This window comes from Suncus etruscus, chromosome 3 (genome assembly GCF_024139225.1).
Source record: "Suncus etruscus isolate mSunEtr1 chromosome 3, mSunEtr1.pri.cur, whole genome shotgun sequence".
NCBI classification, from domain to species: domain Eukaryota; kingdom Metazoa; phylum Chordata; class Mammalia; order Eulipotyphla; family Soricidae; genus Suncus; species Suncus etruscus.
This window is the reverse complement of record NC_064850.1, coordinates 44,316,132-44,334,260: the sequence shown is the minus strand read 5'-3', so window position 1 is coordinate 44,334,260 and position 18,129 is coordinate 44,316,132. Positions and strand designations below refer to the sequence as shown.

The 18,129-nt window shown below is 52.0% G+C and overlaps 1 protein-coding gene across 1 annotated transcript in view; it reads right to left on the bottom strand.

Moving 5' to 3' along the window:
• DYNC1H1 (dynein cytoplasmic 1 heavy chain 1) overlaps positions 1–18,129 on the bottom strand; it is a 77,661-nt gene that overhangs the window by 16,176 nt on the left and 43,356 nt on the right. The window contains exons 21-43 of the mRNA XM_049769915.1: positions 17,977–18,123; positions 17,728–17,894; positions 17,449–17,622; positions 16,873–17,038; positions 16,601–16,789; positions 16,321–16,515; positions 15,508–15,790; positions 14,867–14,967; positions 13,612–13,771; positions 13,102–13,345; positions 12,711–12,894; positions 12,301–12,513; positions 9,984–10,222; positions 9,663–9,819; positions 6,146–6,373; positions 5,430–5,660; positions 5,160–5,300; positions 4,824–5,057; positions 4,538–4,744; positions 4,101–4,222; positions 3,840–4,005; positions 943–1,106; positions 407–536 (exon numbers count right to left, since the gene is read on the bottom strand). Coding sequence (XP_049625872.1) covers positions 407–536; positions 943–1,106; positions 3,840–4,005; positions 4,101–4,222; positions 4,538–4,744; positions 4,824–5,057; positions 5,160–5,300; positions 5,430–5,660; positions 6,146–6,373; positions 9,663–9,819; positions 9,984–10,222; positions 12,301–12,513; positions 12,711–12,894; positions 13,102–13,345; positions 13,612–13,771; positions 14,867–14,967; positions 15,508–15,790; positions 16,321–16,515; positions 16,601–16,789; positions 16,873–17,038; positions 17,449–17,622; positions 17,728–17,894; positions 17,977–18,123 — 4,242 coding nt within the window. The remainder of the gene's footprint in view (positions 1–406; positions 537–942; positions 1,107–3,839; positions 4,006–4,100; positions 4,223–4,537; positions 4,745–4,823; positions 5,058–5,159; positions 5,301–5,429; positions 5,661–6,145; positions 6,374–9,662; positions 9,820–9,983; positions 10,223–12,300; positions 12,514–12,710; positions 12,895–13,101; positions 13,346–13,611; positions 13,772–14,866; positions 14,968–15,507; positions 15,791–16,320; positions 16,516–16,600; positions 16,790–16,872; positions 17,039–17,448; positions 17,623–17,727; positions 17,895–17,976; positions 18,124–18,129) is intronic.

The window sequence follows — 18,129 nt, the reverse complement described above, 5'->3', positions numbered from 1 at the left end:
TGCATGCAGAAGGACAGTGGTTCGAATCCCGACATCCCATATGGTCCCCCGAGCCTGCCAGGAGCGATTTCTGAGCATAGAGCCAGGAGTAACCCCCGAGAGCTGCCGGGTGTGACCCAAAAACAAAAACAAATAAGAGAATAAGAGAACTAAGGCATGGGATACAGAGTATATGGAGGTGTACAGTGAGAATATGGGGTATACACACCCAGAGCACCAAGTTTACACAACAGAGAATACAGAAAAAAGATGGATGTATACGGAGTCCACAGCAGAGAATATGGGGTATACAGAGTTCACACAGCCCTCCCCACTGTACCATGATGACAGTCAAGCCTGTCAATGAGGGCTTGACTATACCAAGCACCAAGACCCAAATCTCCGTGGGAGGTGCTGTGAGGCTTACCTTAGACAGCCAGTTGCTGTAGAGGATGGGTCGGCTCATGGCCTTCTCCTTGTCTATGTTCGGGAAGTGCTTCAGGGCCACCATGTCAATGTTCTCGTCTGTCCAACGCCGCTCCTCATCCTCCACGAGCCTGTGGGAAGGAGAGCAGGTGGACACTGAGAGGCTGTAGTAGATACCCCAGGTACGGTGGGAACATTCTGAGAAAATGATCAAACGGAGCTAGGAAAAATGCCAGAAAATGCCTTGACTAAAAAGCTCAACCGTTTTCTAGATTTTTTTTTTCTCTGTAGTGCTGGGGATTGAACCTAGGACCTCACAAATGCCTAGACAAGGATTCCACCTATGTGTCTAGCCCAGATTGGCCAAATGTCTTGAAAGAGATACAGAGCAAAGACAACCTGTGGAAGCCTATAGGGACAGTGTTGGTCAGTGCTGGCAAGGAGGCTGTCCTCTCCCCTCTCACAGAGATACAGCCCCAGCAAGGTGACTTCCGCTCAGAGTGGTGGGTACCAGGCTGTTCTCCCCTCTGTCCTCACCTGTCCTGGAAGAGACGCAGCGCTTCATGTGCCCAGATGCGAATGAGGCCCTCGACTGGCAGAGTCTCCAGGGGCCTGAGTGCCTCGAAGATGCCCCTCACCCAACGCGTCATCTCTCGGGGGGAATAGATGTAGTGGGGCTGCGTGTCCTGTGTGAACCGCTCCTGTGGGCACAGACATGTAACCACTTATGACAGTCTGACATGGCAAGTGGCTCAAAAGGGACAGTCTGGATCCAGGGGAGAAAGTTGAAATAAAGTGAGAGCGCATGAGAGAGAGTGAGAACAAGGAAAACTGCAGGAAGTGTTGGGAGTAACCAGCTTTCAACCTATTCAGGATATTTCTTTGCAACTTCTTGTCCCTCCTGGATGGAAAAAACACCTCTGGATTGGCCGCTACCCCTACCTATTCTCCACCATGACCGTGGTCCTATTTGTTCCAATAAAGACCTCAAGTCAGAGACTTCTAGTTTTGGTCCCACAGCTAGCCTGCCTGCCTGCTGGTGCCTTTTTGCCTGCTTGCAGAGAACTTGGGTGGAAGTTCCTAAGCCTGTTTTTTTTCTTTCCTGGTCTTTGGGTCAAACCCGGCAGCACTCGGGTTATTCGTGGCTCTGCACTCAGAAATCTCTCCTGGCAAGCTCGAGAGACCATATGGGATGCCGGGATTCAAACCACCGTGCTTCTGCATGCAAGGCAAATGCCCTACTCCCATGCTATCTCTCTGGACTGAAAGCCTGTTTTCTCTCTCTAACCTGTGTGAATTATTTCCTGTGTTGGCGCTGCATCCAATCTGCATTTCCCAAAGCTTTCTCTACAGGGAAGGAGCCTAGCCCATGCTGGGAAGCACCTGGGATCCATCTTCCAAGTCACACACTATGTCACAGACTACATAAGTCACATTAATATTTTTTTTTGGTGGAGGTGGTGGTGAATGACATGTCTGGCTATGCCAAGGCCTTACACTTGATCTTATGCGCAGGGATCACTCCTGGTCATGTTCAGGAGGAATTTATGTGGTGCCAGGGATTGAGCCTGGACTGGCCACATGTAGTGCAAACACCTTAAATCCTGGTGTAATTCATTTTCCTTTTTCGTTTGTGGACAACAGCTGGTACTAGAGTGGTTGGAGTGGTCGGTGTTCAGAAAAGTGATGCAGTGCCAGGATCTAACCTGGGCCTCCTATGTACCTATGTACTAACCCAGCTCATTCATTGGGCTATAGCATAATAGATTTTTTTTTTTAGGGGGCCATCCCTAGCAGTGCTCAGGGCTTACTCCTGCACTTAGGGAGACATATCAGATGGGGTGCCAGGGACTGAATCCCAGTTGGCTGCATCAAGGCAAAAACCCTAGATATGGGCCCGGAGAGATAGCCCAGCGGCGTTTGCCTTGCAAGCAGCCGATCCAGGAACAAAGGTGGTTGGTTCGAATCCCGGTGTCCCATATGGTCCCCCATGCCTGCCAGGAGCTATTTCTGAGCAGAAAGCCAGGAGAAACCCTTGAGCACCATCGGGTGTGCCCCCCAAACCCCCCCAAAAAAACCCCTAGATATGGTGCTAGATATGGTCTCCAAAACACATTCCTGGGGCAGTAAGCAGGAACACATGTGACATGGACTCCATCCTGAAATGCCTAGGAAAGGTGGATGGCCCCTGGCACTATGGGAGGATCCCCTCAACACAAAAGGTGCTTCCTCCTTTGAGGGGACCTTTCTGATGATTTCAAGAGTAGAAACAAGGGAGCAAATGATATTTGAGGGCATCGAGATTTTGGGGGTTTTGTTTTGGTGCTCAGGGATCACTCCTGGCAGGGTTTAGGGAACCAGATGGGGTGTCGGGTCAATTATGTTCCAAGGCAAGTACCCTACCCACTGTATGATCATTCTGACCCCTGATGACAGGAAGATTCTGTGTAAAGAGGGTGAGATAAGAGCTTGCTTAACGTTAAACATAAACTAAATAGGGGCCGGGTAGGTGGCGCTGGAGGTAAGGTGTCTGCCTTGCAAGCGCTAGCCAAGGAAGGACCGCGGTTCGATCCCCCGGCGTCCCATATGGTCCCCCCAAGCCAGGGGCGATTTCTGAGCACATAGCCAGGAGTAACCCCTGAGCGTCAAGCGGGTGTGGCCCAAAAACCAAAAAAAAAAAAAAAAAAAAACATAAACTAAATAGAGGGTGGGTTGGAGCACATGTTCTGCATCCAAGAAGCAGAAGTTCTACCCTAGCACCTCGATATCCCAAACGCTGCAGGGAGGATCCCCAAGCATCAGGTGTGGTTGCAGAAAACCGGGGGAAAAAATGGCAGTTCTGAGCCAGAGTGAGAGCACAGTGGGGAGGTGAAAGCAGATTAACTCCATGTCTCTTTCCTGTCTGGCTTGGTTGATTAATAGATTTTTCACCACTACCCTGCTGATGGGTTACACCTTATTTTACCTCAAACAAAGTTTATCCCTGGTTTCTTTGTATCTATTTGTTTACAACTTGGTTTCACCCAAAACAAAGATTGTCTTACTTGTAAGCCTGGGTGGGTTTAATGCCAGACCCAGGGGTAATCTCTATACTCATTAAAAAAATGGTAGTTTTGGCAGGCAGCAAACTCCATACTAGGTAGAAGACTGCCAGACGACACGTGTTTCACCCTCTGCTTGGTCTGGATTGTTTCTTGTGTGACCCTGATTCAGGCTCGTTCACTTGGAAATAAGGTGCATGGGGTGATTTTACACCCTGCTTCTTCGAACCCATCTGCCTGGGGTTGGAGATACAGTATATGGGGTGATTTCACAACGTGGTAATTTATTATTATTATTATTATTATTCCTCATGGATCAGCTGTGTGCAAGGCAAATGCCCTATCGCCGTGCTCTCTCTCCAGCCCTTGGAAATTTATTTTAGATAGACGTACCTGAGACATGGTGTAGAACTCCACCATGGCGGCGGTGAGTGGCTCGGCGTAGGTGCGAAGGGACGGGATGAGCCGAAGCATGGCACGGTTGAAGGTGCCATAGATCTGCGTCAGCGAGGCAGGTCCCGGGTAGTCCACGTAGACGACAGGCACATGGCGCAGGAACCTACGTGAGCAGCGGTCAGTGTGCCCACGGGAGCCCCACAAGTTGCAAACCCAACTTCAGGGCTTGGGTCTGGGGCATGGGAGGCCACACAATACCTGTGTGAGAGAGGCTTCCTGCCGGGGTCCGTTGGAGGATTACAGGCTCCAACAAACTGGATCCTCTCGAGCTTCACCCAGGTTTGGTCAGAAGTTCGGTAGAAGCCGCCATGCTCCACCATCTGTGGGGAAGCAGAGAAAAGAGGTGAGACTAAGTGTGTGTGTGTATGGGGAGAAGGTAGGAGGGAGGGAGAGGGTAAAGTGTCAGTGTGTGTGAGACTCTCTCTCAGGTCAGTGTGAGTCTCTCACTCCTCCCCCTCCCTGCAGGATAAAGGAGATGACCCTCTTTGGGGCCCTGTCTGAAAAAAGGGGTAACTCTACTACCTCAAACCCCCCCCTTCCTGTTTGAGGAAGGCAATGACCCTTTGCTGGCGGGACCCTGAGGGTGACCCTCTGTTGGGAAGGATACTGTGAGGAGGGAGGTGAATCTGAGACACCTGTCTGATGAAGGAGATGACCCTCTGTGTCCCGTATTTGTCCATGTCAGGCAGGTTGATCTCGTCACAGAACAGCACCAGCCACTTGCCCAGCTGCACAGGAGCCAGCACCACACCATTGGGCGTGCGCCGGTACTCGCAGTAGTGGTCGAAGGTCTTCAGTAGGAGCTCGGGTGTGGTGGCACTGGAGAAGTTGAGACCCACGACCTTTGGGAGGAAGAAATGAGATTGGATGAGACTGTCCCACCTCTGTGCCCGGGAGCTCCGCACACAAGAAGCCCCTTACCTCCATGTCCGGCAAAGCCCGGAGGGCACTGAAGAGTGTCATGGTCTTGCCGGAGCCTGGTGGCCCACATAGCACCAGCGGCTTGTGCTCAGCCAGCCAGGTATAGAGGAGAGCCTCGTGGCGGACTGTGTCCAGGGTAGGTACCACCACGTCTGGGGCAGCCACCTTGTGGGTCTCCACTTCGATCTGAGGCACCTTGGCCTGCCACGGCACCCACTCACCGCTGATGGACACCTGCAGAGGAGATATCACATGCCTCAGATGTGCTCCTTCCCTTAGGCTTGGGGGAGAGATCCAGATTGCATTTTGGACAGCCCAGCCTGGGACAGCACTCACCTCGTAGTCGATGATGGGGACATTGGGGGCGGCGGGCAGTGGTACAGTGGTGATTCTCCGGATGTACTCCCCCAGCTCTGCTCGCATTTTCAGCCGACTATCCCCAGACAAAGACCAAAGGATGGCGTACACCAGATAGCGCTGTCGGAACAGGAGTGCAGGCCCTGGCTCTCAAGCTGATGGAGCGAACGGCTCCCAGGGCCCCTGTTCTGGCTGTTTGCACTCCCCCGACCCTCCCTCCAGCTGCCAGGAGCTCAGGGCCCTGCTGACCTGGATGTAGCGCTCCAGCTGCTCGATCTGCATGGGGAAGTCGGGGTGGTTGCTGTTGTACTGCGCCACGTTGCGGCAGGCCTGGTGCAGCATGGAGAAGAGGGAGCCCAGGCAGCGCAAGCGTGTCACATCCATGATGTGCTCCAGCTTGAAGGCGTGCTCTAGTGCCTTGGTGACCAGGCCGTTGGATGTGAAGTATGGCTGCATGATGGTGGCTGCGTCCCGCTGGATCTGCAGGCCAACAGGCAGGGGGTGGCATCATTTACTCTGTGACCCTCACAGCTCATGGGGCCAGGCTCTGAGAGCAGAGTGACTGGTGCCCATCCTTTCTTGGCAGCCCTCAGACACGAGGAGGAGAGGTAGGGGTAACTAGCACCAAGGCACAGAGTAGAGAGAAGGGGGCAGGGAACAGTAGCACAGTAGGGAGGATGTTTGCCTTGCAAGTGACTGACAAGGGTTTGATCCCCGGCACCCCATAGAGTCCTCTGAGCCTGCCAGGAGTGATTTCTTAGTGCAGAGACAGGAGAAACCCGAGTACTGACAGGTGTGCCCCCAAAGAAAACAGAAAAGAACAGAAAAACGAGATAAACTCGTCCTCCCTACCATTCCCAGGACCACTGACCTGGGTTTCCCTACTACCGCCCTCTTTCTGAATCTCTTTCTGAACTCTTGTGGCAGAGCCTGGGGCACAATCTGGCCCAGTAGGGCCCTCGCACCTGTAGCATGGGGGATGCTGCTTCCTCTCCCTCATCCTCTTTGCCCTTGCGCCGGCGCTGTGCCTCCTCCTCGCCCTCATCCAGGGGGATACTGCGCAGTCTGGCCAGGAAGTTGTTGAAGATCATGTCTGTGCTCAGCACGTCCTCGCTGAACCACACCATGCCGCAGCGTGACACAGTGGCCAGGGTGGCATACTTCAGGTCTTGCACCTCGAACATGATCCGTACCTGCAGGAATGGGGATAGTGATGGTCCCGTTGAGCCAGATTTCCCAGCAATGGCCTCAAGCTCCTACCCAGAAACTTTCGACAGTCAAACGGAGAGTCTGGGCTGGGGTGACCCAGAGGCTCAAGGCTATTAGTGTAGAGACCCCACATAGGTCCCAACCCAAGTCTCACACAGGTCCCCATATAGGATCCCACCCAGGCTCCCCACAGCACCATAGTGAGCTCAGTATCCTGACATTGCAGTGGACGGGAGCTGAGGGCCCTGCTGCTGCAAAGTTCACACCTTGGTAGATATTTGTCTTGGGGATATCATGGGTGCACCCAGCATGACACGACAGTCTTCAGCATGACTATAAGAAGACAACACCTGTGGTGTACCCCAAGACCCACCCATATCTGGGAGGAGTTTTGGGAACCGGATAATAGGTGTAACTACCTGCAAGACCTCCCATTTCTGGGAGGGGTCTGGAAAAGGATAGATAAACCTCTGAGCCAGGGGATTCGGGCTTTTTGCCGTTTCTCTCTTGGCCCGGCTTGGCTTCCTGGCTTTTGGATCTTTGGGCCGCATGGAGCCCAAAGGGAAGATGGCTAACAGGAGATAAGATGCAGGGCTAGCAAAATATAGCTGTGCTTAAAAGGTTGTCATAGGCCACACACCTGTGGTGGCAAGGGCATGAATAAAGATGATTCTTCCTGATGGCTGCGTGTGAGTGAGTAATTTCACCTGGGCCTGGAACTCGCCGGCTGCATGGAGGTTGCAGAGCCATGTGGGCTGGATGGCATCATCCACCATCCAGCCCCATCGTTAATTATTTAATGCAACATCTGGCGCTCCGAACTTTGACCTGAATCCTGGACCCAAGAAACCAGCAACAATGGTAATATTTCTGCTTTTCAGTTTAATTTTGGCTCTTGTCGGGTGCACTGAGCCCACAACCCTGGGCCACGTGCAACAATTTTCAAAGATGGCCAACACCCCACCTGGGGGTTCAAAGGCCATTAAAACAAGAGAGGTGAAAGCTTGCATCACCTCCAGCCCAGGCCCAAAACTAAAACTTTGTTACAATAAACAAAAACCTGGGCCTCTTCAAAGACTTATTAAAAGTCTAAATTGGAAACGGAGGAGAAAAAAGACTGTATTGAAAATGGACTGATTTTCTGAGAATGACCTTTGGCTTGAATTTAAATTTCGACTTTGAAAATTTCGGACTAGGGCCCGGAGAGATAGCACATCGGCGTTTGCCTTGCAAGCAGCCGATCCAGGACCAAAGGTGGTTGGTTCGAATCCTGGTGTCCCATATGGTCCCCTGTGCCTGCCAGGAGCTATTTCTGAGAAGACAGCCAGGAGTAACCCCTGAGCAACGCCGGGTGTGGCCCAAAAAGCAAAAAAAAAAAAAAAAAAAAAAAAAAAAGAAAATTTCGGACTAAACTTTTAGTTTAAATCACTTGGAACTTTAAACAACCAAAGCGCCCTGTGAAGGTGTGGCCGAAAACTTGCTTGCAAAGTGCGCCCAAAGAAAAAAAAAAGCTGCGAAAAGCTCCAAGCGGCTGGGCTCGGCTCGGCTGGAATCTCGGCTGGAATCGGCTTGGCTGGGCTCAGCTTTGCCCGGAAAAGCAAAAAACCTGGAATCCACCCTCCAGCGAACCGGCAGCGGGCGGCGGAACCGGCAACCTCATGGTCTACAAAACCGTCTGCGGGGCCTGAAACTAAAAGGAAGCCACGTGGTAAAATCAGCGTGGGACAAAACATCTGAACTTTAAAAGTTTACAGAAGCCACGTGGTGAGATCAGCGTGGGACAAACCAGCATCTAAAATCTAAAAATTTACAAAAGCCACATGGTAAAATCAACATGGTGAGATCAGCGTGGGACAAATTAATCATTTAAACTGTGATTTTAGGTGTAGAAACTAAGCAAATAGTCATATATTTCACTCATAGTTGGTAATGGAATAAGTTTTAGCTAGTTAGTGGTTAAAGAATAAAAATAAAGGAAGGTAAAACAGCTTAGCCCAACTAAAACATCTTATTTCTAACCACCTGCATCTTTGTCTTAGTCATTTTCTTTATAATTTAAATGTGTTTTGTTGTCTTTCAAAGTTAATATTTGTTATTGCAAAATGTTTTACTGTGTATTTTAATGTACTTAGCCTGTTTTTAAAATGTATGTTATGCATGTATGCTGAAGTACTTGTGTATAGGAAAAATATAGGAACAGTAAAGTTCCCCCAATATAGTTTAAAAATATAAAACATAAAAGTTCCGAAATAGTGCTTGGTAAAAAAGCATTAATAGAATTTTAGGTTACAGGTGTAAAGTATATTTTGCAAATAATATGTTTTTGAAAAGGGCTGGTATATTAATTTTCACTTTATTACGTTGGCGCATGAAAATATTTAAAAAAGGGGGAAATGTGGTGTACCCCAAGACCCACCCATATCTGGGAGGAGTTTTGGGAACCGGATAATAGGTGTAACTACCTGCAAGACCTCCCATTTCTGGGAGGGGTCTGGAAAAGGATAGATAAACCTCTGAGCCAGGGGATTCGGGCTTTTTGCCGTTTCTCTCTTGGCCCGGCTTGGCTTCCTGGCTTTTGGATCTTTGGGCCGCATGGAGCCCAAAGGGAAGATGGCTAACAGGAGATAAGATGCAGGGCTAGCAAAATATAGCTGTGCTTGAAAGGTTGTCATAGGCCACACACCTGTGGTGGCTAGGGCATGAATAAAGATGATTCTTCCTGATGGCTGCGTGTGAGTGAGTGATTTCACCTGGGCCTGGAACTCGCCGGCTGCATGGAGGTTGCAGAGCCATGTGGGCTGGATGGCATCCTCCACCATCCAGCCCCATCGTTAATTATTTAATGCAACAAACACCCAGAGCAGAGGCCTATCCTTAGATGGCACCAGAGTTGGGCCAGAGCACCGGGTCTCAGATAAAGCTCCTATTCGGGGCTGGATAATATAGTGAGGGCTCTGGCTTTGCACCTGACTAACCCAGCACTCCACATGGTCCCCAAACCCACCAGGAGTGATTCCAGAGTGCAGAGCCAGGAATAAGTCTTCCGTTTGCCAGGTGTGACCCAAACACACCTCCTTTATTCCCCAAGTAAGAAAGGCTCCTGTCAGCTGCTGAGGACCACTGTAACCTGCTTCACTCCCACACCACACAGCCCAAACTGCCCGCAATCCCTGTGCCTGGCCTCTCAGGACCCCATCTTGGTGCTCTCCAGGGAAAGCCACGGCTCTCGCTGCACCCCTCACCCCCCACCCATGCCTCCCCATAGCCACTCACATTAGGCGGGAGGCTGAGGCGTTCCCCATTGGGCAGTGTCAGGAGCTTGTTGTCATCCAGCACTGAGTTCAGGTTCTCCACCCACTCGGGATCCACATCACCGTCAAAGACTATCCACTGGCGCTTCTGTAGCTCCCCGCGCACATTGTCGATGATCCTGTGAGGGGCACATAGTGCTGGCTGGGACAGCCCAGCACGGGGGTGGGGTGGGGTGGGGTGGTGTGTGGGCAGGAAGGCAGCTACCCAGGCCCTGACGACCAGGTGGGGTGGTGTGTGGGCAGGAAGGCAGCTACCCAGGCCCTGACGACCGGAGGGACTTACTTTCGCAGGACATGTGTGAAGAGTCCATCTGTCCATTCACGGGTGTTGGGATCCAGAGTCCCATACAGGTGGTCTTTGCTGATGGCCTTAGGGTCAATGATGTGGGCCACACCCTCCACGCCCTCTAGCCGCTCCAGGGCCTTGAGCAGGACTCGCCAGGCCATGCTTTTGCCGCTGCCTGAGGGCCCAACCATCATGAGGCCATGGTTTATCTGAGTTATCTGGTAGAGCTGCAGCACCTGTAGGTGAGGGCAGAACGGTGATGTTTGGTCAAAGGATTCACTACATTGTACCAAACCCCCAAGAGAGGCTTCTGCCAGCTCCGTGCATGACACCACCCAGGTTTCACAGAAAACTGGTCAGAGGTTGATTCTAATGAACAGCAGAGAATACCTGGGGGAGAGAAGGGCTAAAGGTGATTCATCTTGAACCCTGGAGCCTAAGAGACAGCCCACGGTGGATGTAGCCTCAGGCCCCACAGCCTGTAATTATCTACAGGGTGCTTCCAGGACTGGGTCTAATGGGATGCCACAAAGATCCCTGCCTTGAGCCCCCCACACTGAGGGCCTTGTACAAGGGGTTTGTTTCTAGCCCTGTCAGTATTTCCAAAATACCCAGAGTCTCTCACTCTACTCTGATATTTTATTCCAGGGGGGTCACAGAAAAGATCAGAAAAGACAGAAAATAGGGGCTGGGGAGAGAGCATGGAGGTAAGGCATTTGCCTTTCATGCAGAAGGACGGTGGTTCGAATCCCAGAATTCCATATGGTCCCCCGAGCCTGCCAGGAGTGATTTCTGAGGGTAGAGCCAGGAGTAAACCCTGGGCGTTGCCAGGTCTGACCCAAAAACCAAAAACAAAAAGATAAAAAAGAAAAGACTGAGAAATAATGAATAGTAAGGAATTCCTTCCCCCAAAGTCCTAAACTTTTTATTTTTTTGGTTTTTGGGCCATACCCAGCTGAAGCCTCACCCCCCACCCATTCTTCCTAGGTAACTTGACCTTACCTGCAAGACCCCGCCCATTTCCTGGGAGGGGTCTTGGAAAGGGTAGATAAGGTTTTGACCAGAGGGGATGAGGCCCCCTTTTTAGTCTTTTGGTCTTTTGCCAGCATGGAGGTCAAAAGGAAGATGGCTGAAAGGAGTTAAGATGCAGGGCTAGCTAAGAATGGCTGAATGCTTAAAAGGTCATGATATAGGCCACACATGTGGTGGATAGGGCATGAATAAAGTTGATGCTTCCTGAAGCCTGCCTGTGAGTGAGGTCAATACCGGTCGCTTCCCTGGACCCCAGACCCACTGGTTGATGGGGGATGAAGCCACGTGGCCATGGCCTAAGAATAAAGGCCTCTATCCTTCTCCATCCAATCCCATCCTAAGGGCAAAATGCAACATCCAGCTCCATCACTAATTATTTAATGCAACACCCAGCAGTGCTCAGGGGTTACTCCTGGCTATCTGCTCAGAAATAGCTCCTGGCAGGCATGGGGGACCACATGGGATTCGAACCAACCACCTTAGATCCCGGATTGGCTGCTTGCAAGGCAAACAGGGCTGTGCTATCTCTCTGGCCCCAAAGTCCTAAACTTTCTATTGAAATGTTAATAACCACCTGGGGTCAGACCCACCCACACCTGAGAGGTCTGCAGTTTGGAATAAAGAATATAAGATGTTGCCTGGGGGGAAGGGGATGTGGAAAAGCAGCAAGGAAGCACGGGGAGCAGCTGAAAGGGAGACAAAGAGCTCCAGAGCTGAGTTAGGCAAACATGGCAAAGAGTCTGCACATGGTGAATAGGGCAATGGAATAAACTGAGCTGACTCTGATGAAACTTTAACTGACTGATTATTTCAACCCCTTTATCCTATGCCTTCAGATCCATGGCAGAAGGGGTTACAGGCCCCGTGCATGCCAAAAAAGGCCTCACCCCAACACTAGAAATTTAGACTTTATATTTTATAATTAAAACATTAAATTACACCCTATCCAAGAAACTTTTTGCCAATTTTATCTCTGTGGGTTTTTTGTTTTGTTTTGTGGTCATACCTGGTGGTTCACAGGGAGTTATTCCAGCCCCTCTGTGTGTTTATTGTTTTGTTTTGGGGCCAATCCCAGCAGGACTCAGGGGACCCCATGGGATACTGCGGATTGAACCCAGGCCTGTCAGGTAAAAAGGTCAGCGCCTCTCCCATTGCACTATCCCTCTGGCATTTCAAATTAACGATCTTAACTGGTCTTGGGGACAATCCTCATCCACCCGAGGAACACCTGCCACCTGTCTGCTTCCTGGTCTGCCCATGCCACAGCGATAGTCCTCCTCACCTTTTCCACCCACATGCCGCCAACCTCCTCCCCGTCGCCATAAGTCAGGTACATCTCCTGACACACTTTCTTCAGCTCCTCCCGAAGTGCAGTCATCTCTCCCCGGTGGTACTGGACCCCAGGAAACACATCTGACAGGAGGCTGAAGAGCAGCGGGATGTCCTCAGCTACCAGCTTGGGCACCATGGTCTCACAGACGCTCTGGATTAGGATCTGCATGGAGACAGGGACCGAGCTCCACAGGCAGCCACACACAGGCTCTGTGCCCAGAAGGTTCCTGATCCATGACGGCTTGTGAACAAGCAGTGAGAGCGGCACCCCACCCCACCAACTCCTGACCCCCAACCTATCACCCTGGGCGTTGGGATAAGGCAGCACAGCCGCAGTGGCAGGAAGACAGCCTTGCACACCTCTTGTTCAGGAAGGTTCTCTGCAATCTCCCCTTCATCGACTGCTTCTCCACGTTCTTCCTTCTCCCTCTTGATTCTCTGGATCCTCTCTCTCTTCACATTGCCGGCACTCACCAGCACACTCTTGAGCGCACGGAGGCCAAAGTCATAGTGGCTCTGGGATGACAGCTGCTCATCACAGAGCCTGCGGGCAAAGAGGGAAGGTTCTCATTCCGTCAGGAGCAGATGTCTGGCCCCCCATAGAAAACATACATGCCACACTCCTAGCTTGTGTCCTCCCAGCCCTGAAGATGAGGTCACTTCTGTTCAAGCACCGTAGGTGCTCAGTGCCAAGCACACCCAGGGGCCCTGTGTGGGGCTGTGGGGGAGCCAGAGGCGGCTGGACACTCACTTGAAGAAGGGCACAATCTTGTTGGCCAGCACCTCAGCTGTGCGGAAGCCCTGCGAGTACAGCATCACCTGCGCGATCAGTTGCCGATCTGGCTTGGTCATGGCCAGACTCCGGAAGAGCTTCTTGAGGTTGTCAGGGAGGTTGGATCGGCCAGCGTAGCCAGGGTTCATAGTGATGAAGATAGCCATGTCTGGGCTCACTTTCACCTGCTTGTTGAGCAGTTCACAGGTGATGGGCGCAGAGGCTACAGGTTGGGGAAAGAGGCTGATCATGCACAGACAGGGTTGCTTGCCCACTCAATGATGCTATGGATCAACTGCGGGTCAACAAAAGCCCATTTCCCTGTGAATGCAGGGAGGTGACAGCAGCTACCTGGCCTTTCCTCAGGACCCCTGACCCCACATACAAGAGTGCCAGCCTGAGTCCACTCGGGGGTCAGTGTACCATCCCAATATCCTCCCACAGACCTGGGCAGCCCCTCCCCACTCCAGAGGCCCCAGGCAGTCTCACTCTTGTCGTAGTTGGGGTTTGAGTGCTCGCGCAGCGCCTCCTGGATGCACTGAACCTGCTGAGACACGGCCGACAGCATCCGCTCCTCCAGCCGGTTAAACTCATCGAAGCAGCCCCAGGCACCCACCTGGCAGAGCCCCACGAAGATGCGCCCCATGGCCTGCAGAGGAAGAGTGGACCTGCTTTGTGCCCATCTTGGCACTTCATGCCCATCTTGGTGACCCCTGCTCCATCCAGTAGAGCCCAAGGGCCAGTGGTGGAAGCATCTCAGCCCCTCGGGGATTGGCACCTGACTCAACTGGGGTCTATGCATGGAGAACATGGACAAAGGGCAAAGGGCTCGATTCCTGGGGCTACCCATGTGGACCCGAGCACATTGGGTGGGCATGTGATCCCGGCACACAAGTGGGTGGTGAGGAGAGGAAAATGATCTCTGAGCCCAGCACACTGGGCATACCCCAGAGATCCCGAGTACTGCTTAAGATATTCTCAAAGCAAAAGTCCCATGACCCTTTTACTGACATTTCTGAGGCCAAACCAACAGTGCTCAGGAGGTCCCTCCTGGCTCCAGGGAGGGGGCATTGTGGCTCTCCAGCAGCTTTTCAGGAGACCCCAGGGCACTGCAGACCAAACCTGGGCCTCCTGTGTGAAACCAGAGTTTTCTTGCCTTCTCGTTTTTGAAGAGGGATTTATGGGTGATGAAAGGGACACAATACAGTGTATTCTACGCCTAGTTCTCAGGAGCGACCCCTGGCAGTGTTCAGGGTAAACTGGGTGACCTGGATGTGGTGCTGGGGGATTAGAGTAAGGATCTCTGAAGCGTATGTACTGTCCATCTCTCTGGCCCAATTTAAAGGGGCAGGTGGGCATGCAGGAGCTCAACCATGAGCCACACCACCTCTTCTGGCACTGCTGGGAGTGACAGCCACAAACCAAAAGGAAGACGACGAGGAGCCATGTCTCCCATTTGAACATCATCAGCATGTTTGAGTGAGCCCTAGACCAGTCTAGTCTGTTGCCACAGACCCAAACCGCTGATAGGAGGTGCTGGTGGTGGTCTTTCCTGGCAAAATTGGCCCCCTTAGGTCAATCTTCTGTCATTGTTGCTAAAACTGGATCTCCTCCCAGGAGTGTCACTCTGGACACCAGCCACGTGTGGTGGAGGGAGGGGTTCGGGCTTGACTATGTGCATGAAGTGCCCCAACTTCTGGGCTCTCTCTCTGGTACAGGAGGCAGAGCCCAAACGGTACCTCACCTGGAAATCAAAGGTCTCGTCACAGTTGAAAACCAAGACAAAGCGGCCAAGCTGATGGCCAAGGGCCTTGACAGACTCCGTCTTTCCAGTACCAGCAGGGCCTGTGGGCAGAAAGGGAACTGAGTGCCAAACCCCACCTCAGCCTGAAGAGAATTTGTAAAGCGACTAAAAGATAGGAACAGCTGCCAGAAATAAGTAGGTCTTTAGAATATACCAGTCAGAAACTAATTTGGTTTTTGGGTCACACCCAGTGGCGCTCAGGGATTACTACTGGCTCTATGCTCAGAAATCATTCTTGGCAGTCTTGGGGGACCATATGGGATACCAGGGATCGAATCCAGGTCAGCTGCATGCAAGGCAAACACCCTATCTGTTGTACTACCTCGGCCCCAAGAAATACATTTAAATCACCCCCTTTATTTTGTTACTTTCTTGGGGAAAAATCACATCTGGCTGTGTTCAGGGCTCACTTACTCCTGGGCTCTACACCAATGGTGTGTCTTGGAACAGATGGGATGCATTCAGGGAGATCAAACCCCCGTTGGCTAAATGCAAGGCAAGTGCCCTACTCATTGTTCTACCTCTATAACCCCAATAATGCCTAGGGTCTGGCTCTGCCCTTCAGGGTGTGGGTGACTCACCAAATGGGGAACCCCCCAGCCTGGCCTCCAGGGCTTGTGTCATGGTCAAATAACAACGGTCAGTGAGGGGCGTCTGCACCAGCTTGTCCTGGACGCCCAGGTACTCAAAGCCATAGTTGAACTTGGCGTTGGCCATCTGGATGGACAATTGCTGCAACACGTCAGTCTGCTTGGGGTCGAAGTAGAAGCGCATCTGGCTGAGCCACTCAAAGGACTTGGGGTTGTCGATCTTGCTCTTGATCAAGGAGCGGGTGACATCTCTCTGGTGAACCAGCTCTGTGATCTAGAGAGAACCGTGTGGGCATCATCAGACACGGAACCTGCTCTGGCATTCCCAAGTGACGGGAGGAAATGAAGGGTCCCTAGAGCCATTTACAGAGGCCCTGCAGGGAACATTCCAGAACCACTGACATATGAGGTAAGGGCAGAGTTGGCTGAAGCAAAGCAGAGAGAAAAAAAAGCCTGCAGTCTGCACGAAGGCAGTGAGAGGAATATGTGGTGCCAGAGCGAGGCCTATGTCCAGAGTGTGGGCAAAGACCAGGCTCAGGGCCCCGCAGTCCATGAGCTGCCTGGCACTGCCTCAAGTACCTCGCTAGTCAGAGAAAATGAGTGACAGCCTGACCTGAGCTTGTCTTCTCCCTCTTCCCACCAGGAAGTCCTGGGAGGCCTGTACTCCCTCCAAATCCTCTCTTGGGATGGTCAGCAACCCCCTGCATCAGGCGTCTATATGTCTCCTGCACCCCCAAACACCCACTGGCAATTTCCTAAGCGGCAGTTCCTGTTCCCAAAGGACACAGCAGGCCCAGGGCTTACCAAGTGCTCCAGCTTCCGTCTCCGCAGTGGTGGCTGCTCCATAAGCACAGAGTCAGCCAACACATTGAGAGTGACCTCCACATTGCTGAGCACTGAGTGCAGAGCTGCTGCATCCCCACTGCCTCCGATGCTGTTGAGGGCAGTTTCCACATTCTCTGACCAAGCGATTTGAGCTGACAGGACCACCAGCTGGGCCTGACACACAAGAAACAAGACCCCGGTGAGCTCAGCATGTGACTGGTGGCCATTGGGACCCAGGCCCACTATTGCCACACACTACCTGGTACTTATCGATCCATGTGATGTAAGTACTTGGGTCAATTGACGTAGCTTTGCCAAAGATCTCCACCTCTGTGACCGATTCGGCCAGAAGCTTAGCCAGTGTGACTCTCATCTCCTTTTCGACCAGTGTGAGCCACTCGTTGATTTTGGGGTGCTCGGTGATGGACACAGGGGTTTTAAACATCACCTGCAAGAAAGGAAGTGGAGTCAGGGTTTGAAGCTGAGCACAGCCTAGAGCCAGCTGGCCGTGACGGTGGCAGATGTAAGTACCTCCTCGCCTTCTCGAGATGAGATGCCCAGGACGACAGAGTTATCCTCGTTTAGGATAATGCTTGACACGCCAGCAAACATCTTCTTGAAGTGCTTCTGTAGCTTTGCAACATTCTTGCTGTTTCCGATGATTTCCAGCAAATCTTCATCACCCACAAAATAGAACCTAGAATCAGAATGGCGCCAGAGATACAGGGATGTCAGAGCCTGCATATACAGAAGTGGAGGGGAAGCTTGCAGGTGCTGGGAAGATCAGCACAAGAACATCCCACGCTTCTCCCACTCAATGAAGGTACAGATTTAGCTCTTAAAGACCTGCTCAGGGGCTGGAGTGATAGTACAGCAGGGAGGGCGCCTGTCTTGCATTCATTTGACCCAGGTTTGATCCCCAGCATCCCATATGGTCTCCCAAGCATCTCTAGGATTTAATTCCTAAGTGAATGCAGAGCCAGAAATAATCCTTGAGCACTGCTGAGTGTGGTCCAAAAATTCAACTAACAAACCAAACAAAAAATCCATTTAACTCACACTCTAGCCAACTACTTATGAAAGAGGTCAAGCTACTTAAGATCCTACCTGGGGAATGACGACCGCTCTCTTTCCAGGTACTCTCCCAAAGCTTTCTGGATCTTTCCGAGCAGATCCGCCAACCTTTCCAGCGATCGCTGTACCCCCTGAATGTTCAGAACATCCATCACGAGGGGGGACTTGGACACTTTCTTCATCAGTGCCAGGAACTCCATGCTGATGCTGGGGGGGTGACACAGCAATGGTCAGGATGCAGAACGCCCTTCCTACTCTGGGTACCATCCCAAAGGCCCACCCAATCCCACGCCGCTCCACTCTGTGCCACACCTCTGGAAGCGCTGGGTCTCCACAGGCAGGAGGTGCTTGATGTCAGCACTGCCTGTGAAGATGCCTTCCAGGTAGACCCAGCGGCGCTGCACATCAATCCACACGTCAAACAGTGCCATGATGCGGTTCAGCTTGTCCTCCCAGCTCAGGGCGTCCTCCTCAAACACCTGGGGAATGGGAGAGGAGGTGGGTGTTGGGGTCCATTTGGGCACACAAGATGCAGGGCCCTGACCCCAGGCGATTTGGTACCTTGTAGTAGGGGGACAGCTTCATGGCCGACACGCTATTGATGTGCTCCTTGACCTTGTTGAAGAGGTCGTCCCAGCCGCGGATGAGGCGGCACTTGTTCTGGTAGTTGACCAGGTCCAGCTCGTATGTGTTCCACACTTCCCGGATCTGTGC